The 27601-nt window shown below is 42.6% G+C and overlaps 1 protein-coding gene across 6 annotated transcripts in view; it reads left to right on the forward strand.

The window, feature by feature from the left end:
* The first annotated feature begins 10910 nt into the window (after positions 1-10910).
* ATAD5 (ATPase family AAA domain containing 5) overlaps positions 10911-27601 on the forward strand; it is a 60288-nt gene continuing 43597 nt past the window's right edge. For all 6 annotated transcript variants that reach the window (XM_053571027.1, XM_053571028.1, XM_053571031.1 and 3 more), the window contains exons 1-5: positions 10911-11326; positions 17238-19165; positions 20863-20971; positions 24827-24991; positions 26209-26335. In XM_053571027.1, coding sequence (XP_053427002.1) covers positions 11261-11326; positions 17238-19165; positions 20863-20971; positions 24827-24991; positions 26209-26335 — 2395 coding nt within the window. In that variant the 5' untranslated portion in view covers positions 10911-11260. The remainder of the gene's footprint in view (positions 11327-17237; positions 19166-20862; positions 20972-24826; positions 24992-26208; positions 26336-27601) is intronic.

Consider the following 27601-nt stretch of genomic DNA (forward strand, 5'->3'; position numbering starts at 1 on the left):
AACTTATGGACACTGATATTTGATTTTCATACGTCACAAAATAGTCATTGCATTTCCCCCCAACCATTTAAAAAGGTAAAATAAAAAGATAAAAATGATTTGTGGAGCAGCCATACAAAACCAGGCTGTGGGTCAGATTTGGCCCTTAGGCCATAGGCAGCTTGGTGACTACTAGCCTAGGATGTCAGGTAACTGAAAGGACTTTGCTCAGGGTTACACAGTGAATCCATACTAGAGGCTAGATTCCGGGTTTTCTGGGCCTAAAGTTCTTTTCTACCATATTTTGTGCTAGGAAAATAATACTTTGAACTAGAGAAAACTAGAAAAGAGAAACCTTACTGGAGAGAAAATTAGTTTCATTCTGAAGCCTAGGGTACTGTACTCAAGCAGTATCTGTTGAATGAATAAAGGTGTTTTTTTTTTAAGTTTTCACACGAAGCATTGAAAGTATTATTAAATAGGAGCGAGAGGGTGCTCAGCTAGGACAACCTAAATTGCAAAGAGTTTTAAGAGATAGGAATGTGGATTGTTTGATAAAGAAGGGGTAGACGAATTTGACTGGAAAAGTAGAACTGAATACTATAAATAAATAGGGAGATGAAGTTGAAGGAAAGGCAAGGGCCAAGGAATTCAGGTTACGTTTTTTGTTTGTTTGTTTGTTTGCAGTTTTTGGCCGGGGCTGGGTTTGAACCTGCCACCTCTGGCAAATGGGGCCGGCACCCTACTCCTTAGAGCCACAGACGCTGCCCTCAGGTTAAGAAGTTTTGACTCGGGCGGCGCCTGTGGCTCAGTCGGTAAGGTGCCGGCCCCATATACGGAGGGTGGCGGGTTCAAACCCGGCCCCGGCTGAACTGCAACCAAAAAATAGCCGGGCGTTGTGGCGGGCGCCTGTAGTCCCAGCTACTCGGGAGGCTGAGGCAAGAGAATCGCTTAAGCCCAGGAGTTGGAGGTTGCTGTGAGCTGTGTGAGGCCACGGCACTCTACCAAGGGCCATAAAGTGAGACTCTGTCTCTACAAAAAAAAAAAAAGATAAATGTTAGGTAGGACTTGGGTCTGTCTTAGGTAGAGTTTTCCAGACAGTAAATTCTCAATAAATATTTTGTCAATGAAGTGAATATACATAAAATAGATGGAGAGTGAGGTAAATAAGGAAAAAAACATGGAATTAGTCAAGGTATAATAAGATAGAGTCTTGAATTAAGATGGTGGCCTTTAACAGGTTTGAAAGGGTGGGAGAAAGTAAAATGGTTCAAGGAAATAGAAGGGTCTAAACCAATCTGCCTAAGCACAGATTGAATGAGTAAAAACAGGATTTTTTTTTTTTTTGTAGAGACAGAGTCTCACTTTATGGTCCTCAGTAGAGTGCTGTGGCCTCACCCAGCTCACAGCAACCTCCAACTCCTGGGCTTAAGAGATTCTCTTGCCTCAGCCTCCCGAGTAGCTGGGACTACAGGCGCCTGCCACAACGCCCGGCTATTTTTTGGTTGCAGTTTGGCCGGGCCGGGTTTGAACCCGTCACCCTCGATATATGGGGCTGGCACCTTACCGACTGAGCCACAGGCGCCGCCCAAAACAGGATTTGTTAAATGTTTTTGAACATTGTGTGTTCACTAAAGCTAATTGAATAGAATTGGACCTCACCCTTGAGGACTTTACCACATGAAATTTATAAAAAAAAATTTATTTATTTATTTTTTTTTTTTTTTGAGACAGAGCCTCAAGCTGTCACCCTGGGTAAAGTGCAGTGGCATCACAGCTCACAGCAACCTCCAACTCCTGGGCTCAAGTGATTCTCCTGCCTCTGCCTCCCAAGTAGCTGGGACTACAGGCACCAGCCACAACACCTAGCTGCTTTTTTTTGGTCGCAGCTGTCGTTGTTTGGCAGCCCCAGGCTGGATTCGAACCCACTAGCTCAGGTGTATATGGCTGTTGCCTTAGCTGCTTGAGCCACAGGCACCGAGCCATAAAAAAAAAAATGTTTTAAGGGCCCCTTCCCCATGTCTGCCTGGATGGCATGAAGGGAGGGAGCTCTAAAAAAACAAAAAATTAAAAGGAAAACATCCATAAAGCCAACGTACTAATGTTAGTCTCCTTCATCTTTATTTTCTTAATCTACTAACTCATGGGAGGCAGGAAATGGATATCTCATATATATCCATACTACACCAAAAACAAAGGAAACTGAAGGAATTCTTATAAAACTATTCATCTTAGGCTTGAAACTTTTGGACACATTGTTTTTAACATTAGAACACAAGTTACTGAAGAGTAAATACTCTTGCCATTGTACAGAAGAAGGTGGTCTGGAGGTGGCAATGGTGGATGCCAGCTGACCACCTGACAAGGTTTTTTTGTTTTGTTTTGTTTTTTGCAGTTTTTGGCTGGGGCTGGGTTCGAACCCACCACCTCTGGTATATGGGGCCAGCCAAGACAAAGTTTTATAAAGTTATAATCTCCATGTCAGCACACTGGTCTAGAACTGACTTTTGAAGTTTACCCATATGTTAGCAGATTCAGGAGGACAGACTTGCACTAATAAAACTCACAAGAAACAAACAGAGCAACTTGATAATTTATTTACAATGAGAATATATTTGTTGGCCCAGCACAGTGGCTCACTTCTATAATCCCAGACCAGGTGGGAGGATTGCTTGAGGCCAGAAGTTTGAGACCATCCTGGGTACCATAATGAAACCCTATCTCTACAAAAAAATTAAAAAATTAGCAGTGCATAGTGGTGCATGCCTGTAGTCTTAACTATTTAGGAGGCTGAGGCAAGAGGATCAATTGAGGCCTAAAGTTTAAGGCTACATTGAGTGTTACTGTGCTCCAGCCTGGACAACAGTGTGTAGGACTTAGTCTCAAAAAAAAAAATAAAATACACACACACACACATATATGATTGTTGAAAAAAAATCACGAGAGCCAGAAAATTAATTTGTAAACAGAATTGCTTGGAAAACGGGAGTGGGGCCTTGGTGTGTGTCACACTTTATGGGGGCAAAACATGATTGCAAGAGGGACTTTACCTAACTATTGCAATCAGTGTAACCTGGCTTATTGTACCCTCAATCCCCAATAATAAAAATAAATAAATAAATAAATAAATAAAGATTTAAAAGTGCCGGACTTGCTGGGCGTGGTGGCTCACGCCTGTAATCCTAGCACTCTAGGAAAAAAAAGAATTGCTTGGAAAACATGGATTCAGTTCAGAATATCTTGGTCACCTGGTCAGCAAAGTCTTCTCTTCACTCTCCAGCATCTTCTCAGAACGTTCCTAATTGTACTGTGCATACACTGACAATTATTTTGCTCTCTGCCTCCCCTTTTTGCATACTTAATTCTATTAACAAATTCTTTAGAATTAACTGGATGCAACTAAGTCAATCTTAGGACCTAGATTTTGGGGCAAAGCTTATGGCTCAGTGGGTAGGGCACCAGCCCCATATACAGAGGGTGGTGGGTTTGAACCCCACCCTGGCCAAACTGCAACAAAAAAATAACCGGGTGTCGTGGCGGGCACCTGTAGTCCCAGCTACTTGGGAGGCTGAGGCAAGAGAATCCCCTGGGCGGCGCCTGTGGCTCAGCGGGTAGGGCGCCGGTCCCATATGCCGGAGGTGGCGGGTTCAAACCCAGCCCCGCCCAAAAAAAAAGAAAAAAAAAAAAGAGAATCCCCTAAGCCCAAGAGCTGGAGGTTGCTGTGAGCTGTGACGCTACGGCACTCTACCGAGGGTGACAAAGTGAGACTGTCTCTAAAAAAAAAAAAGAAAAAGAAAAAAAGCATAGACCCTGTCCCAAAACTAAAAAAAAAACCTCTCTTCTCCACTTTCACTTTCATTTTATTTAATCATCTTCTCCTTTTTTCTTTTTTTTTTTTTTTTAGACAAGATCTCACTCTGTCACCCAGGCTTAAGTACATACCCTCCTGCAACCTCAAACTCCTGGGCTCATGTAATGCTCCTGCCTCAACCTCCGGGGTATTTGGAACTATACAGGCACACCAGGACACTTGGCTAATTTTTTCTAATTTGTCTAGGGATGGGATCTCGCTTTCACCAGGCTGGTTTTTAACTCCTGACTTCAAGTGATCTGGCCATTCTCTTAATCTTACTAGTCTTCTGAAATTTGTCTTTCCCTCCACCCCTCCCTAATCTTTTCTCATTGCAAACCCCCTGCCATCCAGCTTCCCCCCTTCCCATCTGCCTCTTCAGTTCATTCTTTCAGTTCTGTACCACAGAAGGTTGGGAGTCAGGTTGAGATAACCTAAGGGTGAGCAGGTAAAGGGAAATTTTGTTCTTAGTTGATAGGTTGGGGGACTAAAAGGCAAAACTGAGACTATACCTGTGTAAATATATTTTATTATTGTAAGTCTTTTCAGCATCTACCACAATGGCCTCCTGATTAATTCCTAAATGTTCCTAATTTGAATGTTTCTGAATATCTTAGCATATAACATCTTTTATATAAGTTTGTTATACCTTGAGTCTCCCTAGTTTTTGTTTTGTTTTGTTTTGTTTTTTTTGGCCAGGGCTAGGTTTGAACCCGCCACCTCCGGCATATGGGACCGGTGCCCTACTCCTTGAGCCACAGGCGCCGCCCTTGTTTTGTTTTTTGAGATAGAGTTGCACTTTGTTGCCTTCTGTAAAGTGCTGGGGCATCACAGCTCACAGCAACCTCAAACTCTTGGGCTCAAGTGATTCTGCTGCCTCAGCTTCCCTAGTAGCTGGGACTACAGGTGCCCCCACAACACCCTGCTATTTTTTATAGATGGTGTCTCACTCTTTCTCAGGCTGGTCTCTAACTCCTGAGCTCAGGCAATCCATCTGCCTCAGCCTCCCAAAGGCTTTCTGCTGTCTTGTATCCTTTTAGAAGCCTTCAGTGGCAAGTTACAGAAAACTCAACTCAAACTGCCATAAATAATAAAGGGAATTTATTTGCTAATATAACTGCAATGGCCTTACAGTTAGTTCAATTCAAAGGTCAGGCTTCCTACCTCTTTTCTCTGCCATTTGTGACATCACCTTATTTTAAGCCTGTTTAACCTTAAATAAACACTATCTCTGGCTTGGCGCCAGCGCCTGTGGCTCAAGCAGCTAAGGCGCCAGCTACATACACCTGAGCTGGCAGGTTCGAATCCAGCCCAGGCCCGCCAAACAACTGACAGCTGCAACCAAAAATTAGGCGGGCGTTGTGGCCAGCGCCTGTAGTCCCAGCTACTTGGGAGGTGGAGGCAGGAGAATTGCTTGAGCCCAGGAGTTGGAGGTTGCTGTGAGCTTTGATGCCATGGCACTCTACCCAAGGCAACAGCTTGAGGCTCTGTCTCAAAAAAAAATATATATATATATATACACGTACACCATCTGGAAGGAGTGAAAGGATTTCCTGCACCTATCTCAGTGCTATACACAGCTTTATCTCCCAGAGGCACCCAGAAGAGCTCCTTTAATGTCTCCTTGGACCAAACTTAAGTCACATGTCCATCTTTTAACCAATAACTGAGAGGAAAAAAATGGGGCGATGAGGATTAGGTTAGGTGAATCCAGGGCTGAGGTGGAATTAGCTTTTCCCAAACACAGTGGGCCAAGTTGGGGAAGTGTGGTTAGCAGAATGACAGCAGTGATGGTTACCAAGAGACAGGGATGTAACATTGGGAAGAAAATGACATCTCTCACTATTTCACCATGTGATTACAAAGAAACACTGAAGTTGAAGTTAGGAGACTTGGCTGAAAATTGTAACTTTGAAAAGGTAACAGTTTCTACTTATATAAATTGGCAGTCAGACATAATGTCTTCTTTACAGGGCAGTGTTAACAGCAGAGTTATATGGTCACATAAACACACATATTCATTTACAAAATATTTAAAGGGCACAGGTTATGCGTCTGGCTCTTCCTAGGTGCTGGAAATCAAAACAGAAATGAAAGCTGGCCAGCCGCAGTGGTTCATGCCTATAATCCTAGTGCTCTGACGGGCTGAGGCAGGAGGATCCCTTGAACCCAGAAGTTTGAGACCAGCTGGAGCAAAAGTGACACCCTGACTCTACTAAAAATAGAATTAGCAGGGTGTTGTAGCAGATGCCGGTAGTCCCAGCTACTTGGGTGGCTGAGGCAAGAGGATGACTTGAACCCAGGTTGAGGTTGCTTTGAGCTAGGCTGAAGCCACAGCACTCTAGCCTGGGCAACAGAGTGAGATTCCATCTAAAAAGAAAAAGGAAAGGAGAAAAGGAAGGAACAGAAGGAAGGAAAGGAAAGGAGAAAAGAAAAGAAAGAGGAAGGAAAGAAGGAAGGAAGGAGACCTAGTACTTGATTTCATAGTGGGGAGGAGGTTGTAGGCGCACGTACCTAAGCAGTAATTAATAATCTAATGCAGTGATTACAATAGGTAGTCAAATATCAGGCTGGCGCAGTGGCTCACACCTGTAATCCCAGCACTCTGAGAAGCTAAGGTAAGCAGATTGACTAAGCTCACTAGTTTGAGACCAGCCTGAGCTAGAGCGAGACCCCTGTCTCTAAACAAATAGCCGGGTGTTATGGCCAGCGCCTACAGACCCAGCTAATCAGGAGGCTGAGGCAAAAGAATTGCTTGAACCCAAGAGTCTGAGCTATGACACCAGTGCACTCTACCAGCGGGACAAAGTGAGACTGTCTCCAAAGAAAAGAAAGGGAAGGGAAGGCATTTATAATGCCAGAAGAGTTTTTTTTTTTTTTTTTGTAGAGACAGAGTCTCACTTTATGGTCCTCAGTAGAGTGCTGTGGCCTCACCCAGCTCACAGCAACCTCCAACTCCTGGGCTTAAGAGATTCTCTTGCCTCAGCCTCCCGAGTAGCTGGGACTACAGGCGCCCGCCACAACGCCCGGCTATTTTTTGGTTGCAGTTTGGCCGGGGTCGGGTTTGAATCTGCCACCCTCAGCATATGGGGCCGGCGCCCCACCCACTGAGCCACAGGCACCGCCCAATGCCAGAAGAGTTTTTAAAGTAGCTGCCTATGAGATATAAGTCTGGGGGATGAAACAGAAATCAGTTTTGTTTGTTTGTTTGTTTGTTTTTGACAGTCTCAAGCTGTCACCCTGGGTAGAGTGCCATGACATCACAGCTCACTGCAACCTCCAACTCTTGTTTTTGGTTTTTTTTTTTGAGACAGAGTCTTATTTTGTCGCCCTCGATGCTGTGGCATCACAGCTCACAGCAACCTCCAGCTCTTGGGCTAGGGCAATTCTCTTGCCTCAGCCTCCTGAGTACTTGGGATTACAGGCGCCCACCACAATGCCCAGCTATTTTTGTTGTAGTTGCCACTGCTGTTTTAGCTGGCTGGGGCTGGGTTCGAACCCATCACCCTTGGTATATGGGGCTGGCGCACTACCCACTGTGCCACAGGCACCACCCAACAACCTCCAACTCGGACTTAAGCAATTCTCTTGCCTCAGTCTCCCAAGTAACGGAGACTACAGGCGCCCACCCCAAGGCCAGGCTATTTTTTTTTTTTTTAAAGACAGAGTCTCACTTTATTGCCATCTATAGAGTGCTGTAATGTCACAGCTCACAGCAACCTCTAACTCTTGGGCTTAGGCGATTCTCTTGCCTCAGCCTCCTGAGTAGCTGGGACTACAGGCACCTGTCACAACGCTGGGCTATTTATTGTTGCAGTTTGGCTGGGGCCAGGTTCAAACCTGCCATCCTTGGTATATGGGGCCAGTGCCCTACTCACTGAGCCACAGGCGCCGCCCAGGCCAGGCTATTTTTTGGTTGTAGTTGTCATTGTTGTTTGGCAGGCCCAGGCTGGATTCGAACCCACCATCTCTGGTGTATGTGGTTAGCACCCTAGCCCTTGAGCTATAGGCCCCAAGCCTCAAGTGTTTTTTGTTCTTTCTTTTTTTTTTTTTTGTAGAGACAGAGTCTCACTGTACCGCCCTCGGGTAGAGTGCCGTGGCGTCACACGGCTCACAGCAACCTCTAACTCTTGGGCTTACGCGATTCTCTTGCCTCAGCCTCCCGAGCAGCTGGGACCACAGGCGCCCGCCACAACGCCCGGCTATTTTTTTGTTGCAGTTTGGCCGGGGCTGGGTTTGAACCCGCCACCCTCGGCATATGGGGCCGGCGCCCTACTCACTGAGCCACAGGCGCCGCCCCTCAAGTGTTTTTTGATAGTAACTTTTGTAATGTTCTTTGATTTTTGAAACCAAGTGCAAGCATTACTCTGATAAATATAAAAGTTAATAACAGTTTTTTAAAGTAGAGGTTAGCCAGATGGGGAAGATAATCTAAAAGGATGTGGCCATGCTGTAACCTGTAAATTGTTTCGTAAACATGAGAGTTCAATTTTTTTTTTTTGAGACAGAGTCTCACTTTGTTCCCCTTAGTAGAGTGCTATGGCATCATTGCTCTCAGCAACCTCAAACTCTTGGGCTCAAGAGATTTTTCTAGCCTCAGCGCCAAGTAGCTGGGACTACAGGTGCCCTCCACAATGCCCAGTTATTTTTTTAGAGACGAGGTCTTGCTCTGGGTCAGACAATCCCCTTGCTTTGGCCTTCCAAGTGCTAGGATTACAGGCATTAGCCACTGTACCTGGCCTGAAAGTTCAATTAATTTAAAATTAATAAATTGGCATGGTGAGGTAGTTCATGCCTGTAATGCTAGCACTTTGGGAAGCGAAGCAGGAGAATTGCTTGAGGTAAGCAGTTTGAGACCAGCCTGAGTAAGAGCCAGACCCTGTCTCTAAAAATAGCTGGGCATTGTGTCCCAGCTAATTGGGAGCTGAGGCAAGAGGATCACTTGAGCCCAAGAGTCTGAGGTCGCTGTGCACTATGATGCCATGGCACTCTACTAAGAGCAACAAAGTGAGACTATGTCTCAAGAAAAAAAAAACAAAACTGATAGCAGTGTATTCTTCCCTTCCTGAAAAACCTTATCCATGGGTAAGTTTCAAAGGTAAAGTATTTACCATTAATTTCATTGGATAAATCAGTACTTCTTTGTTATATCATCAAATACCATGAAAATGGACATAATTATGTCAATAATTAAAAGCAGTTTGCATGATTCCTATACACTGTGCAATTGAAACTGTCATTTGAAAAGAATACTATATCTTTTTTTTTTTTTTTAAGAATACTATATCTTTTGTAATATAGCCACAAATAAGAAGAAAAATCCTGAAACTTGCAACAACATGGGTGGAACTGGAGAACTTTGTAAGTGGAATAAGCCAGACACAGAAAGTGAAATCTTGCATGTTCTCACTCTTATGTGAGAGTTAAATATTAAAATAATTGATCTCCTGGGGACAATAGAGCAGGGGAGGGCATAGAGTGGGGATGGTTAACGGGAGCAAAAATATTGCTGGTATAGGGCGGCGCCTGTGCTCAGTCGGTAGGGCGCCGGCCCCATATACCCCGAGGGTGGCGGGTTCAAACCCGGCCCCAGCCAAACTGCAACCAAAAAATAGCCAGGCGTTGTGGCGGGCGCTTGTAGTCCCAGCTACTCGGGAGGCTGAGGCAAGAGAATCGCTTAAGCCCGGGAGTTGGAGGTTGCTGTGAGCTGTGTGAGGCCACGGCACTCTACCAAGGGCCATAAAGTGAGACTCTGTCTCTACAAAAAAAAAATATATATATATATATATATATTGCTGGTATTGAGATAGAGTGAACAATATTGAATAACACCATAAAGTGAGTATAGTCAACAATTAAGTTATGGTGTACTTTAAAATAACTATAAGAGTGGAATTGGAATGTTCCTAACATAAAGAAATGATAAATGATTGAAGCAACGGATACCCTAGTTATCCTGACTTCATTAATACATATTGTACACTGTATCAAAACGTCATATGTACCCTATACATATGTGCAATTAATGTATTCATAATAATTAAAAATAATTTTAAAAACTATGTTTACTTAAGCAAAATTGACATATACTTTATTTATATAATTGTGGCTCACGCCTGTAATCCTAGGAGGCTGAGGTGGAGGATTGCATAAGGTCAGCAGTTGGAGACCAGCTTCAGCAAGGGTGAGACTCTATTCCCACTAAAAATAGAAAAAAATAGCTAGGCGTGGTGAGGCAGGCCCGCAGTCCCAGTTACAGGAGAGGCTGAGACACTATAGGGTATAGGAGGGAGGCTGAGGCAGTGGGAGATCGCCTGAGGTCAGGAATTCAAAGTTGCAATGGTGAGCTGTGATCATGCAACTGCTCTCTCACCCAGCTGAAAGAGACTCTATCTAAAACAAACAAAAACTAAACAAAACTGTGAAAACAATGGAAATAATGCATGAGATTGTCACTACTGGAAACCAGCAAACTGCTGTTACCCTGAACACAGAACAATCGGATGAGGCATTGACTGGCTTTTGGCTGTTGGCGACGACAAAATCCAAAGGAAGAAATGCCTCTTGAGTCCAATTAAGGACATAAAAGTCGAAATTTCGGACTCTGAAGGACGTATCTCGAAATAGAACACTCACCAATACATTAACATATTACTCTAGGTAGTAGCAGTGTTATTTCCTTTTCTATATTTTTAAAAACATCCAAAAAAACCAAAAAAATAAAATAAAATAAAAAATATATCAATGTACACAGCTATGATTTAATAAAAAAATTAGTCAAATGACAAAAAAAATAAATAAAAACATCCACTTTTAGATAGGACTAGCCTAGGTCGTCAAGAGCCTAAATTTTAATTTTGTCATCACCTGAGTAGGTGACCTAGTCAAATCGCGTCTTCAGTGGTGAAAACTGGATAGAAGTTCAAATCTTCAATTCTCAGTTTTAAATTTCACCGCTTCCTGCGCTTTCGCCAAGTGAAGCATTTTAGGCTTCTCGGCTCACCGTCCGCGCAGCCTCCAGAAGCAGCCGTAAGCTCCGCCCCCTGCGCTCAGGACGGCGCGAAAACCCAATTGACAAGAACTCCCTCCGTAGTCCTCCGGTCCGATCCGCGTTCCGCTTGCTGTCCCCACCTGGGCACCAGTCTCGAACTATCAGCCTGGAGCACCCGCCCGGGGAGCATCTTACACCCACCGTCCGCACCCTAGGAGCCTCGTTACCCGCGCTTTTTTACTGCCTCTTTCCGCGTTTAGCTGGGCTGAGCTGGGCCCAGCCTCTACGCCGGCTTTATTCCGGTGAGCGCGGGGAATCCGGGACGGACTCGGTATCCCAGCAACTCGCTCCTACAGGAGCGGACTGCCTCCATGGCCTCCAAGAAAGCCAGTCCGGACAGCGCAAGGTCCTAGGAGCCAAAATTCCGGGAAGCAGGGAGCATGGTGGGGGTCCTAGCCATGGCGGCTGCAGCTGCTCCCCCTCCTATGAAGGACTACGAGATCGAGGTGAGGTTGAGTATCTGTCGAGTTCCTTCCTCAGTGTGTTGGATTGGGGTGTGTGGAAAGTTGCTTCCCTCTTTGCCTCTATGAGGGGAAAGGAGGAACACTGTAAGGATCCATAGTCGTGACATTGCGTGGGAGAATTGCCAAAGTGTGTAGTTTCTTAGAATTTGAAATAAGTCCCAACAAGCATTGTGGGATATTTGCAGGGTCATGGTAAACCTGAATTTAAGATACCATGGCCAGTTCCCGGATCCGGATATGTTGGTGGACTGTGATGTTTTGGACTTAAGACATGTCGCGAGGTCAATTTCTGGATCCATGATATGGAATCACAACTTTAGCATTGAAAAAAATCTTTAAGTTCAACTAGCTTATGCATTTACCTGTTGCAGGAATGCCACTTAGGATGTCACTCCAGGCACCAAACAAGATACTTAGTAAGGAAATCAGTTTCTCATGGCTCTAGCAGGGGTCCTCAAACTATGGCCCGCGGGCCACATGCAGCGGTGTGAATTGTATTTGTTCCCGTTTTGTTTTTTTACTTCAAAATAAGATATGTGCAGTGTGCATAGGAATTTGTTCATACTTTTTTTTTTAAACTATAGTCCGGCCCTCCAACGGTCTGAGGGACAGTGAACTGGGCCGCTGTTTAAAAAGTTTGAGGACCTCTGCTAGGGCTTAATGTAGGGTACTGCAATTAAGAGTCCCAGCGTGGGGTAATGTTTTCCTGTGTTAATAAGGTTTCAGTGAAATGCACTAAGCAGTCATTATAATGAGAGTAACTTCCTATATTTTTACACCTTTTCATCTCAGGCTGGCTTTCTAACTGAAGTGTTGTCTTAGCATCCTTGAAGTGAGCTAAGATGTATGCTCATTTACCTGTGACTCTTAGTTTTTTAGAATGCAGTGACTTTTGTCTACTTAATAGTGACATTGTTACATGTTTGCTAAATCAAGTCAGTTACTTAGCTTGCCTCAAGTGTAAAGAAAGACTTCTGGTACTTGATTTATATTGTTCTTGATTTTTGTATGGTCAGTCTTGTCAGTCTTTTGGTTACAGTTTCTGTTTTTTACTACCCTTAGTACTCTGCTTGGAGAGCCTATTTCATAATAATGATACTTATTAACATGGTAAGAATAAGGGCTTTATACACATGAGGTATTATTATATGCATTGTACAGGTGAAATAAGATTAAAAAGCAATTAAAAGTAAGTTAAATTAAAATTTTAAAAATAACAAATTAAAAAGTGAAAAATAACTTGCTTAAAGTTCTGCATCAGTAGATATCAGAGCTAACACTTGTACTTAGATCTGGCTGACTCCAGAGCCTACTATATAGTGCCTGTGATACCATTTTAGTATTAGATAAATAATAACCTATTAGCATTTTCTACCACATTTGTTATTTCCTTTTAGCATCTACAGTTTTTATCTGTCTGTAGTTTATTTTGCCTCATATTTATCCAAATGGTTAGAAATTTGTCCCAGGCCAGGCGTGGTGGCTCACACCTATAATCCTAGCACTCTGGGAGGCTGAGGCAATGGATTGCTTGAGCTCATGAGTTCAACACCAGCCTGAGCAAGAGCAAGACCCCATCTCTACTAAAAATGAAAAACTGAGGCTCAGTGCCCGTAGCTCAGTGGCTAGGGCACCAGCCACATACACCAGAGCTGGCGGGTTCAAATCCAGCCCGGGCCTGCCAAACAACCAAAAAAAAAAAAGTAGCCAGGTTTCGTGGCGGGCTCCTGTAGTCCCAGCTACTTGGGAGGCCGAGGCAAGAGAATCGCTTAAGCCCAAGAGTTTGAGGTTGCTGTGAGCTTTGAGCCACAGCATTCTACCCAGGGTGACAGCTTGAGTCTCCAAAAAATAAAAAAGAAAGAAAAACTGAGGAAAGAGGATCACTTGAGCCCAAGAGTTTGAGGTTATTGTGAGCTATGATGCCATGGCACTTGACAAAGTGAGACTGTGTCTCAAAAAAACAAAAAAATTGCCCCTGTATGTTCTTTAACTGCTCCTTTGCCCATTAACCTAGATGCTACTAAGTTTTTAAATATTTACTTATGTCTAGCTTTGGATTTCTTTCTTTTTTTTTTTTTTTAATTTTTATTTGTTTACTTTTTGACACAGGGTCTCTGTTGCCCAGACTACAGTGTGGTGATGTCATGATACCTCACTGCACCCCACACTCCTGGGACTGCCTCCACAGTAATTGGGACTATAGGTGTACACCACCAAGCCCTGCTAATTTTTGCGCTTTATTTTATTTTTTATTTTTTATTTTTTTAGAGACCCAGTCTTACTTTGTTGTCCTCGGTAGAGGGCTGTGGCATCATAGCTCACAGCAACCCCCAGCTCTCTTGATTCTCTTGCCTTAGCCTCCCAAGTAGCTGGGACTATAGGTGCCCGCCACAACGCCCAGCTATTTTTTGTTGCAGTTTGACTGGGGTTGGGTTCAAACCCGCCATCCTCAGTATGTGGGACCAGCGCCCTATTCAATGAGCCACAGTTGCCACCCGTGCTTTTTTTTTTTTTTTTTAAGACAATCTCACTCTTGGCTCTGGGTAGAGTGCCTTGACATCATAACTCACAGCAACCTCAAACTCCTGGGCTCAAGCTGTCCTCTTGCCTCAGCCTTCCCAGTAACTGGGACTATAGGTGCCCACCACAATGTACAGCTAGTTTTTGTATTTTTAGTAGTGACAGGGGTCTCATTCTTGCTCAGGCTGGTCTCACACCCCTGAACTCAAGGGATCCTCCTGCCTTGGCCTCCCAGAGTGCTGGGATTACGGGTATGAGCCACCACGCCCAGTCCTGTGCTTTTCTTTGTAGAGACAAGTCTTGATTTCTTGCTCAGATTGGTCTTGAACTCCTGGCCTCAGGTGATCCGCCAGCCTTGGCCCACCACAGTGCTAGGATTATAGACATGAGCCACTGTGTCTTGGCCTGTTTCTGGTTTTCTAATTTGTTCCATTGAGCTGCTTGCTTATCCATGTAGCAGTAGTATGCCTTTTTCTTTTCTTTTCTTCCCTCCCCTGCATTACTATGCTTTTAATCACTATAGCTTTATGTTTTGTTTTTTTTTTTTTGTAGAGACAGAGTCTCACTTTATGGCCCTCGATAGAGTGCCATGGCATCACACAGCTCACAGCAACCTCCAACTCCTGGGCTGAAGCGATTCTCTTGCCTCAGCCTCCCGAGTAGCTGGAACTACAGGTGCCCGCTACGACGCCCAGCTATTTTTTGGTTTGCAGTTCAGCCGGGGCCGGGTTTGAACCCACCACCCTCGGTATATGGTTTTAATTTTCTTTTTTTTTTTGAGACAGAGCCTCAAGCTGTCACCCTGGGTAGAGTGCCGTAGCATCACAGCTCACAGCAGCCTCCAACTCCTGGGCTCAAGGGAGTCTCCTGTCTCCGCTTCCCAAGTAGCCGGGACTACAGGCTCCCACCACAACATCAGGCTATTTTTTGGTTGCAGCCATCATTGTTTGGCGGGCCTGGGCTGGATTCGAACCTGCCAGCTCAAGTGTATGTGGCTGGCGCCTTAGCCGCTTGAGCTACAAGCGCCAAGCCATATGTTTTAATTTTCTAGAAATATAAATCCTCCATTCATTACTTAACTTTAAAAAAAAGCGTTCTTGTTATTCTGGCAAGTTTATTCTACTAAATGAACCGAGAAAAGTTAAAATTAAAGAAAAGACTGATGGGACTTTTTATTTATTTATTTATTTATTTACCTTTTTTTTTTTGAGACAGAGTCTCACTATGTCACCCACAGTAGAGTGCTATAGCATCACAGCTCACAGCAACCTCAAGATCCTGGACTTAAGCAATTTTCTCTTACCTCAGCCTCCCAAGTAGCTGGGACTACAGGCGCCCACCACAACACTCAGCTATTTTTTGTTGCAGTTGTCATTGTTGTTTAGCTGGCCTAGGCTGGGTTTGAACCCGCCCGCCTCAGTGTATGTGGCTGGCACCTTAACCACTGTGCTACTGGCACCGAGCCTATTTGTTTATTTTAATGTGACTTTTTGTAACCAATAAGGTGATATGCATTTTCTGTTATGCAAGTTACTTTATTTTTAATCTCCTTTACTTCAAGTCAATGTAAATTACTAATTTATGACCAACAAAAATAATATAACTATGTTTAAAGTTATAGTCATTTTGATACCGTGAAGAGTAATAGCTAATGAAGGAAGGAGGTTGTTACTTGTAGTAGCAAATTAAACCCTTGAACTTGTAGTAGGTGTTCTTTAGGTGATCTTTTACCATAATTTCTGCTTTGTTAATAGATTTTGGATCTTGGGCTTGTTCACTAAATATCCATTTCTTAGAAGAATGTGTTTATTTTTAATGAAAAAAATAAAAAAAAATGGAATTAACAATTGTAGTGTTCCTACCATGTGTCAGACTTCATATATTTTTATGTAGGGTGTTCAATATAGATTCTGTGGGATGGGTGGTACTTTTTAAAGGCCAAGAGAAATTAATATATTTTATTGTAATTTTATTGTAAGTGTAGTGGTCTTGGTTTTGTTTTGATATAAACTTTTTTTTTTTTTTTTTAGAGACAGAGTCTTATTTTGTTGCCCTCAGTAGAGTGCTATGGCATCACAGCTCACAGCAACCTCCAACTCTTGGGTTTAGGCGATTTTCTTGCCTCAGCCTCCTGAGTAGCTGGGACTACAGGCACTTGCCACAACACCTGGCTATTTTTTTGTTGCAGTTTGGCTGGGGCCAGGTTCAAAGCCCCCACCCTTGGTGTATGGGGCCGGTGCCCTAGTTACTGAACCACAGGCGCTGCCCTTTTTATTTTTATTTTTCTTTCTTTATTTATTTTTGAGACAGAGTCTCACCATGTTGCCCTCAGTAGAGTGCCTGGCATCACAGCTCACAGCAACCTCCAATTCTTGGGTTTAAGCAATTCTCTTGCCTCAGCCTCCCAAGTAGCTGGGATTACAGGCACCTGCCACAACACCTGGCTATTTTTGTTGTTGTTGTTGTTGCAATTGTCATTGTTGTTTAGCTGGCCCAGGCTGCCTTCGAACCTGCCAGCCTGGGTGTATGTGGCCAGCGCCCTACCCACTGAGCTACAAGCGCCACCCTGATATAAACTTTTTATTGAAGCATAGTATGTGTACTTGTGCAGAAATTATGAGTGCACAGCTTAATATGATATTGAGATTTGAATGTAGGTTTAACTTTTCATTTTTAGCCGGATATGATGGCTCATGCCCATAATCTCAGTACTCTGTGAAGTTTAGCCAGAGGATTGCTTGAGCTTAAAACTCTGAGACCAGGGCGGCGCCTGTGGCTCAGTTGGTAAGGCGCCGGCCCCATATACCGAGGGTGGTGGGTTCAAACCCGGCCCCGGCTGAACTGCAACCAAAAAATAGCCGGGCGTTGTGGCGGGCGCCTGTAGTCCCAGCTACTTGGGAGGCTGAGGCAGGAGAATTGCTTAAGCCCAGGAGTTGGAGGTTGCTGTGAGCTGTGTGAGGCCACGGCACTCTACAGAGGGCCATAAAGTGAGACCCTGTCTCTACAAAAAATAAAAAAAAATAAAAAAACTCTGAGACCAGCCTGAGCAAGAGGGAGACCCTGTCTCACTGAAAAAAAAAAAAGAAAAATTAGCAGGCACAGTGGTGTGTGCCTAAAGTCTGGCTGAGGCTGGAGGATTGCTTGAGCCCAGGAGTTTGAGGTTGCAGTGAGCTATGATGAAGCCACTGCACTCTAGCCTGGGTGACAGAGTGAGACTTTGCCTGGAAAAATACATTTTCTTTATAATAGATCAGGTTTTTCATTTTTCCTTTATTATTAACCCAATCACACCAAATAATAGATCCATGTTTAAAATTTAGATTTTGTATTATTTTGCTGAAATAAATGCCCTTTTTTTCTTTTAAATTGCTAGCCATGCAAAAAGCGAAGGAAAGAAGGTGACAGATCTTCATGCAAAACAATTACAAAATATTTATCACCAGTAGGGAAGACTGGAGACGGAGTTTTCGCTTCACCAAAACCCAGTAATATTTTGGATTATTTTAGAAAGACTTCACTCACAAATGAGAAGACACAATCAACAAGAGCGTATAAGATGAAGTCATCTACATCATTGTCCATTGACAGTAGCAAAGACTGTAAGGCACCTTTGGAAATATTCTCAAATAAAGATCTTAAGAAGAAAGGAAAAAGGGTTAATTTATCTCATCAACTAAATAATATTAAAACTGCAAGTGAATCTCCAACTGAAATTAATAATGATGATAGCAAAGAATACTCTAGTTTAAGTAGTGATTTTGAGGAAAGTAGCACTTCTGTTTCACTTTATCAGAAACATGTAGAGGTATTTGCAGAAAGCATTCAGGATATAAAAAATCAGTCAAATACCATGACCTCCAAGAAAGATTCTAAAAAAGTAAGTCCTCGACAAGGGACCACAAAAAATGATTGCAAAAAGTTGAGAAAAAGGAAGAAGAAAGATGTAATAGATCTATCTGAAAGTTTACCCTTGGCAGAAGATGTAAATATGCGTAAAGAAGATGGTAAAGATAGTAAACAGAGAATGCCTTTACTAACTAATGAAATTGAGGCTACTACAAATGATGTAAACTCTAGAAATACTGTAACTAAAATAGCCCAGCTAAATGATACTACAATAACTGTCTCATATGAGGAATTTTTAAAAAGTCACAAGGAAAATAAAGGGGAACAGATACCAGACTCCACCGTGTCCATTTGTGTTCCTTCTGAAACTGTTGAAGAGATAGTCAAAAGTGGTTATATAAATGATACAGAAAACTATGAAATTTCCCACCAGGTACGCTTTAAGACAGTTACTGTTCTTGCGCAAGTTCATCCTCTTCCTCCCAAAAAGACTGGGAAAATACCCCGAATTTTCTTGAAACAAAAGAAACAAAAGAAATTTGAAACAGAAAATAGTCTATCTGATCCTGAGAATGAACAGACGATTCAGAAAAGAAAATCTAATGTTGTCATACAGGAAGAAGAATTAGAATTGGCTGTGTTGGAAGCCGGAAATTCTGAAGCTATGAAACCAAAATGCACTGTAGAAGAAAGACAGCAGTTTATGAAAGCATTTAGGCAGCCAGCATCAGATGTACTTAAAAGTGGAGTTAGAAAGTCTTCTGATAAGCAGAAAGACTTTCATGAAAAATCTCAAAATGAGGAAGGAAGAGATAATTTAAAAAAAATCATGGAAAATCCTAGCATCCAAATGGTTTTAAATAATGACAATTCACAATCACGTACTGACAAAGGAGATTTTCTTAAGGTGAAAAGTAAAAAGCTAAAGAAGAAGGGTAAGAAAACATTAGATACTGGGACTATTCCAGCTGAAAACAGAGAGGGAAATACTCAAAAGAAAGAAACAACCTTTTCCGTAAAAGATAAACAGAATCAAAATAGGCTTAGAATGAGTTTAAGACAAAAGAAAACAGAAATTTTCAAAAGCAACACTTTATTTAACAGAGAAAGTCTTGTTTATGTAGCAAATGATGACCCTTTAAAGATTTCCCGTTTGTGTAACAACAATAAATCGTCAAGAAAAACGAGCACACCAGTTAAAGATGATAAGGTTATGCATTCTAAAGCTGAACCTGAAGACAGCTTGGTAATTGTTTCCACACCCAAATCAGCCAGAAGATCTATAAGAAGTAGAAGCATGCCTGCTATAATAACCATTAGCGATATTGATTCTGAAGATGCACAAGATAATACAGTAAAAGCTTCCTCTCCAAAAGCAGCCAGCTTATCAGAAAAGCATAGCTTATATACAGCGGAATTAATAACAGTACCCTCTGATTCAGAGAGCCCTATTAGGTAAACTTTTGTTCTAATATCCTGCATGTATTATTACCTGGGGAGGAAAATACTTACAAGTATTAGAGGATATTATTTTTCCTAGAAAACAGCTAATTTCTTTTTTTTTTTTTTTCTTTTTTTTTTTTTTGTAGAGACAGAGTCTCACTTTATGGCCCTCGGTAGAGTGCTGTGGCCTCACACAGCTCACAGCAACCTCCAACTCCTGGGCTTAAGCGATTCTCTTGCCTCAGCCTCCCGAGTAGCTGGGACTACAGGCACCCGCCACAACGCCCGGCTATTTTTTGGTTTGCAGTTTGGCCGGGGCTGGGTTTGAACCCGCCACCCTCGGTATATGGGGCCGGCGCCTTACCGACTGAGCCACAGGCGCCGCCCGAAAACAGCTAATTTCTAAGAAAAAGAACAGAGTTTCCAAACATGCTCCTTGTTTTCCACATTTAATTTAAAGTTAGGCAAAATTTCAGAAGAGTTCTAGACATATTTTAGATGGATTAAACTCTTATTCATCACAGTTGCTAATTCCTGGAGAATATCCTTCAAATATGAATTCTCTGCATTGAACAAATGTGAGATTATAAAAGTAATCTGTAATCCCAGCACTTTGGAAACTGAGGCAGGAGGATGGATTGAGGCCAGGACCAGCCTGGGCAACACAGCAAGACCCTTTCTCTACCAAAAATAAAATTAGCCAGGGATGTTGGCATGTACCTGTATTCGTAGCTACTTGGGAGGCTGTGGCAGTAGCATTGTTTGAGCCCAGGAGTTTGAGGCTTCAGTTAGCTATGATCCAGCCATTGCACTTCAATCTGGTGACAGGGCAGGACCCCACCTTTAAAAAAAAAAAATCGGCTCAGAGTCCATAGCACAGTGGTTACAGCACCAGCCACATACACCAAGGTTGGTGGGTTCAAACCCAGCGTGGCCAGCTAAAGCAACAATGACAACTGCAACAAGAAAAAATAGCCGAGCATTGTGGGAGGTACCTGTCGTCCCAGCTACTTGGGAGGCTGAGGCAAGAGAATTGCTTAAGCCCAAGAGTTTGAGGTTGCTGTGAGCTGTGATGCCACAGCACTCCATCAAGGGCCACATAGTGAAACTCTGTCTCAAAAAAAAAAAAAAATCATAGAATGTTACTTCTTAGGTAAATTGACCCATACGCTGTGAAATATATACTGTACTTACAAATTGGTTATGGCTAATATAGGAATGATCCTATATTGGATTGTATAGCTCATTATTTCTAAAGAAAGTAAGAGTGTGCGGCTTTCTTTTGAATTAGTGGTTTGAAACTGATGGAGTTATTTCTTTCCTCCTATTTTAGAACAGTCCAGAAATTGGAGCACTAGTTTGTTTTTATCTATATTTAATTGAGATTCTTTTTTTTTTTTGTAGAGACAGAGTCTCACTTTATGGCCCTGGGTAGAGTGCCGTGGCGTCACACAGCTCACAGCAACCTCCAACTCCTGGGCTTAGGCGATTCTCCTGCCTCAGCCTCCCGAGTAGCTGGGACTACAGGCGCCCGCCACAACGCCCGGCTATTTTTTTTTGTTGCAGTTTGGCCGGGGCTGGGTTTGAACCCGCCACCCTCGGCATATGGGGCTGGCGCCCTACTCACTGAGCCACAGGTGCCGCCCTTAATTGAGATTCTTATACCTTATAATCATGCAAATGTTTCTTATTACCTTATCTTTTTTCAGAATGAAATTCACCAGAATCAGTACTCCCAAAAAGTCTAAGAAAAAATCGAAGAAAAGATCGGAGAAATCTGAAGCAACTGAAGAAGATTTTACTTCTCCAATTAGAAAGGTAATTAAGGGCGGCGCCTGTGGCTCAAGGAGTAGGGCGCCAGTCCCATATGTCGGAGGTGGCCGGTTCAAACCCATCCCCGGCCAAAAAAAAAAAAAAAAGAAAGGTAATTAAAATACTAGAGTCCTATAAGTGGCATTCTATTTCCTTAAAACAAAAATTCCTCCCTACTGTTGGAAGCAATAAGCCAAAAGAAAATTCACATGTTTCATAAATTGGTTGACTAAAACCTTATATTAGTTTTCACTATTATTCCATCCTTTTAGCTTATTAAGATGTCTTATTATGAGGTGAATGTAGTAGATAAGGGCAGAGTATAATTTAATTGTAGAAAGCTTATTGAGTTTATATTCCAATAATTTTCTCTAAGGCTACTTGTCTTAGCCTGGACTGCTATAACAAATTATCATAGATGGGGTGACTTAAACTACAGAAATTTATTTCTCATAGTTCTGAGGATTGGGAAGTCCAGATCAAGGTGCCAGTCTATTCAGTGTCTGGGGAGGTTTGCAGGAAGCCTCACATGGTAGAGAGCAGGCAGAGTGAGGGCGCCACCCTCATGACATAATTACTTCCTGAAGTCCCCACCTCCTAATACCATCACACTGGGGGTTAGGATTTCGGCATACATATTCCGGGGGGACACATTCAGTCTATAACGCTACCCATAAGTCATAATTGAATTTTTGATTTATTTCTATAGATTAGAAGCTCATAAGTAAAGTTTTTCAACCTTGCTATTCACGTTTTGGGTGGATAGTTTTTCTTTTGTGGAGGGCTATCCTGTGCATTATAGGATATTTAGCAGTACCCCCAGCCTGTATCTGTGTGATCCCAGTAGCACCCCAACTCCTGTAGTTGTAACAACAAAAAATGTCTGCTAAATATCCCCTGGAGGGAAAAAAAAATCATCCCTGCTTGAAAAACCACAGCTCTAAAGGGGGAAGTATGATATATAAGAAACATTTAGTTGGTTCTGTAAAATAAGCAGCTTATCCCCACAATGAAAGAGCGAGAATCTTTCCTGGATAAGTAGGTAAGTGTGTGTTTCAAAAAGCCATCAAGATGAATGCTGATATAATCCTTGAGTGGAAAACACTGCTACAGAAAATTAGTATCTCTCTTTTTTATTTAACAGCTGTCGTATTTTTGAGTGCTTATCACATTCTCGGAATTGTGCTTAGTACTCACATCATTATTCTCATAAAGCAAATATTTTTTTTTTTTTGGTAGAGACAGAGTCTCACTGTACCGCCCTCGGGTAGAGTGCCGTGTTGTCACACGGCTCACGTCACACGGCTCACAGCAACCTCTTAACTCTTGGGCTTACGCGATTCTCTTGCCTCAGCCTCCCGAGCAGCTGGGACTACAGGTGCCCGCCACAAGGCCCGGCTATTTTTTTGTTGCAGTTTGGCCGGGGCTGGGTTTGAACCCGCCACCCTCGGCATATGGGACTGGCGCCCTACTCACTGAGCCACAGGCGCCGCCCCGATAAAGCAAATATTTAAAAAAATTTTTTTTTTCTTAGATGTAATAGTGGGCATTCTTTTTTATTTTATTTACTTATTTATTTTGTAGAGACAGAGTCTCACTTTTTGCCCTCAGTAGAGTGCTGTGGCATCACAGCTCACAGCAACCTCAAACTTTAGGCTTTAGAGATTCTCTTGCCTCAACCTCCCCAAATAGCTGGGACTATAGGCGCCCACCACAACACCTGCCTATTTTTTGGTTGTAGTTGTCATTGTTTAGAGAGTGGGTCTCCCTTTGATCAGGCAGGTCTCTTAACTCCTCAACTCAGGGATCCTCCTGCCTCTGCCTCCCAGAATGCTGGGATTATAGGTGTGAGCCACCACACCAGCCCTATATTATCCGATAAAGTAGACTGTTTTGCATCTTGCTGTGGTGTTTTTAATTCGAACGTAAAAACCTGGAGAACTCAGAATATAGAAAGCACGTTCTCTTCAAGATAATATTTTAAGTCCCAGCTACTCAGGAGGCTGAGGTAAGAGAATTGCTTGAGCCCAAGAATTTGTGGTTGCTGTGAGATATGATGCCATGGCACTCTACTGAGGGTGACAAAGTGAGACTTGTCTCAAAAAAGAAAAAAAAAAATAGAAGATAATATATTTAAATGCCGATGGTCACATTGTGCATCAGTGGCAGAGGTAGGCTTGACGGCCAGTCTTTATTCTTATATACTGCTCTTTCCATATCATAACACCCTCTCAGCTTTGCTCCAAAAGATTCAGCATAATCTTTTTTATTTTATTTTTTTTAATTTTTTTAATTTTTAATTTCAGTGTGCTTGTTCATTCATCTTTGTTTGAAGTACTCCTTTTTTGTTGATTTTCTTCTTTCTCCTGCGGTGCTGGCTGTTTTTGATGTTGTTAGTAGAGACGGGGTCTTACTCTGGCTCACTGCTGCTCATATGGGTTTTGAACCTCTGAGCTCAGGCAATCCACCCACCTCGGCCTCCCACAGCGCTGGGACTACAGGCGTGAGCCACCACGCCCGGCCTATTTTTTAATTTTTTAAGTCAGAGACTCACTGTGTTCCCCAGGCTAGAGTGCTGTGGTATCAGCCTCGCTCTCAGCAACCTCAAACTCCTGGGCTCAAGTGATCCTCTTGCCTCAGCCTGTCAGTAGCTGGGAGTACAGAAGGTGCCCTCCACAATGCCTGGCTAAGTTTTTTTCTATTTTTAGTAGAGATGGGGTCTCAGTTTTGCTCAGGTTGCTCTCAAACTCCTCTGAGGTCAGGGAATCCACCTGCCTCAGCCTCCTAGAGTGCTAGGATTATAGGCATGAGCCACCTTGCCTGGCCTCAACTCTTAAACTTAGGACAAAATTTTATTTGCCTTGTATCATTCTTTTTTTCTCTTCCTCTGCAGTATATATGTATGTATGTGTGATGTATATACACACATGATAATAATGTCATTGTATACTATGTAACTGCACTGTATATTCTTACTCTCTCTTCTCTATCTTGTATAAGTACCTTGAGGCCAAAGTCCACATATTATAATATTTGTCCTTTATAGTATCCAACCCAGACCCTTATAATAGTAGGCTGAGTAACTGTGTTTGGAAAGATCTTTGCCTGGATTTGGAGACCAGAATAAAAAAAAAGATTGCCAGATCTATACTACAGATATCCTTCTAGGTGTTTTGTGCATGTTTATATTCACATAATTTCTTTTTTTTTTTTTTTTTTTGGCCGGGGCTGGGTTTGAACCCGCCACCTCTGGCATATGGGACCAGCGCCCTACTCCTTGAGCCACAGGTGCTGCCCATATTCACATAATTTCAAGTAAGAAACAAAGGGAAACCAGTTATAACTAGATATATTTTAGTTTTAAATCCCTGGTAAGATTTGAATAACTACTTCTTTATTTTTTTATTTTTTTTATTATTTTTTTTTTTTTTGTAGAGACAGAGTCTCATTTGATGGTCCTCGGTAGAGTGCCGTGGCCTCACACAGCTCACAGCAACCTCCAACTCCTGGGCTTAAGCGATTCTCTTGCCTCAGCCTCCCGAGTAGCTGGGACTACAGACGCCCACCACAACGCCCAGCTATTTTTTGGTTGCAGTTTGGCCGGGGCCGGGCTTGAACCCGCCACCCTCGGTATATGGGGCCGGCGCCCTACCGACTGAGCCACAGGTGCCGCCCACTACTTCTTTATTTTTGACTTTTTTTTTATTCTTTTTTATTTGTGATCAGTAAGACTGCCAGAACTTTGTTGATTATTTAATGTGATTTGTGGTTGCATTTTTTTCTATTGTATATTAGTATATTTTTCTATTAATACAAAATATACTCCAATGATCTAAATTAATATTTCAAATATTTCTCTAGGCAAGCAATGCTTCAAAAAATGTATCAAAAGCAAAACAATTGGTCGAAAAGGCAAAAACTTTACACATCAGTAGGTCAAAGGCCACTGAAGAAGTAGCAACACCCTTAAGACGTTCCTCTAGACATCAGACACTTCCTGAAAGGAAGAAATTGTCAGAAATAGAAGTAAGTATTACCAAATATCTATTGGTAAAAATTCTGTCCTGTTTTGCTGTTTGGAGTGGGAGAAGGACAACATTATAAGTAACAAGGTAGCTTTGTGTGATACCTTTGAAGTGGTAGAAGGAATATCATTTTCAGTTCTGCTTTGGCTCCTCTTGCCAACAGAATACAGTCCAAATCCTTCTCAGGTAACTCAGGATTCTCCTTAGGCTGAACTAGCTTTTCCCTTTCCTCAAAATAACTCTTTGCTCCAGTAGCACTATTCTTTTTTTTTTTTTGAGACAGTCTCAAACTGTCACCCTGGCGTCACAGCTCACAGCAACCTCAAACTCTTAGGCTTAAATGATTCTCTTGCCTCAGCCTTTCAAGTAGCTGGGACTACAGGCGCCTGCCACAACGCCAGGCTGTTTTTTTTTTTTGTTGTTGTTGCAGTTGTCCTTGTTTAGCTGGCCAGGCCAGGTTCGAACCTGCCAGCCTTGGTGTATGTGGCCGGTGCCCTACTCACTGAACTATGGGTGCTTACAGTAGCACTATTCATGTCTTCCCAAATGGTGCAGCTTTCACTATTTTCAGTGGGACTACAGAAGTGGGCTACAGGCCTGTCTGTTTTTTAAAGTTTTTTCTAGGGATGGGGGTCTTGTTATGGTTTCCGTCACTGTAATTATTTGGATTTTTTTTTTTCCTGTTTTCTTTTCTTTTTTTTTTTTTTATTTGAGACAGAGTCTCACTTTGTCACCCTTGTTAGAGTGCTGTAGCATCATAGCTCACAGCAACCTTCAACTCTTGGGCTCAAGCAATTCTCTTGCCTCAGTCTTCCAAGTAGCTGGGACTACAAGTGCCCGCCACAATGCCAGGCTATTTTTATTTATTTATTTATTTATTTATTTTTATTTATTTATTTATTTTTAAATTAATAGACTTTTTTTTTATTTTTATTTTTTTTGAAGTTCTTGGCCAGGGCCGGGCTTGAATCCGCCACCCCCGGTATATGGGTCTGGCGCACTACTCCTTGAGCCACAGGTGCCGCCCGCCAGGCTATTTTTAGAGATGAAGTCACTCTGGCTCAGGCTGGTTTCAAACCTATGAGCTCAGGCAATCCACCTGCCTCGGCCTCCCAAAGTGCTAGGATTGAAGGCTTGGTTAATGGCACCACTCTGGCATTATTTGGAAATTTTAAGACAGTAATTATATGTTTAAATTTATTTTTCATTTTGTCTTAGGACTCTGTAATAATAGTAGATTCAAGTCCTACTTCTTTAAGACATCCAGAGAAAAATCAGAAGAAACTTCAGTGTTTGAATGATGTGCTAGGAAAAAAACTTAGCAAGTCCACTAAAAATGTACCAGGTAATCAGATTTGATGTCTATGATGAGTAGTGTAATGTTTTGGGGGATTGTTCTGAATGTGTTCATTATGTACATTAATCTCTTATAAAATGTAAAATTTTAATTGTGTTATTTCTATTTTAATAATAGAAAATGATACTGAAGAGTCGCATAGAAATGATGTACTGAAGAGTTTTCAAAGGGAAATTCAATATATTTTAATTTGTTGCATTTCTGTGTATCTTTTTTTTTTTTTTTGTAGAGACAGAATCTCACTTTATCGCCCTCGGGTAGTGTGCCATGGCATCACTCGGCTCATAGCAACCTCCAGCTCTTGGGCTTATGCGATTCTCTTGCCTCAGCCTCCCGAGTAGCTGGGACTACAGGCGCCCGCCACAACACCCGGCCATTTTTTGTTGCAGTTTGGCCGGGGCTGGGTTTGAACCCGCCACCCTCGGTATATGGGGCTGGCGCCCTACTCACTGAGCCACAGGTGCCGCCCCTGTGTATTTTTTATTGTTAGTAATTCCTATACCTAACTGATCACAAAAAACATCTGGATAAATTAAAACATTTAAAATATCTTTAGATTCTTCCCTAGACATAATGAATAAAAATCTTCCAAAGTGGGTTGTCTGATTCTATAGTTTTTTTTTTTTTTTTTTTTTTTTTTTTTTGTAGAGACAGAGTCTCACTTTATGGCCCTCAGTAGAGTGCCGTGGCCTCACACAGCTCACAGCAACCTCCAACTCCTGGGCTTCAGCGATTCTCTTGCCTCAGCCTCCCAAGTAGCTGGGACTATAGGCGCCCGCCACAACGCCCGGCTATTTTTTGGTTGCAGTTAAGCTGGGGCCGGGTTTGAACCCGCCACCCTCGGTATATGGGGCCGGCGCCTTACCGACTGAGCCACAGGCGCCGCCCGTCTGATTCTATAGTTTAAAAAAAAAGTCATCTAGGGGAGTCTGATATTACCAGATTAAAGAAACAGATCATTATTAAAAAAATTGTTTTAACTTTTTTTTTGAGAGACGAAGTTTCACTCTGTTGTCTAGTCCGGAGTGTAATGGCTCCATTGTAGCTAACTGCAGCCTTGAACACCTGTGTTCAAGCAATCCGCCTGGCTTAGCCTTCCAGGTTGCTTGGATTATAGGTATGAGCCACTGTGCCTGGCATATAAATTTTTTTTTTTTTTTTTGTAGAGACAGAGTCTCACTTTATCGCCCTCGGTAGAGTACCATGGCATCACAGCTCAAAGCAACCTCCAACTCCTGTGCTTAGGCGATTCTC

Source organism: Nycticebus coucang, chromosome 18 (genome assembly GCF_027406575.1).
Source record: "Nycticebus coucang isolate mNycCou1 chromosome 18, mNycCou1.pri, whole genome shotgun sequence".
NCBI classification, from domain to species: domain Eukaryota; kingdom Metazoa; phylum Chordata; class Mammalia; order Primates; family Lorisidae; genus Nycticebus; species Nycticebus coucang.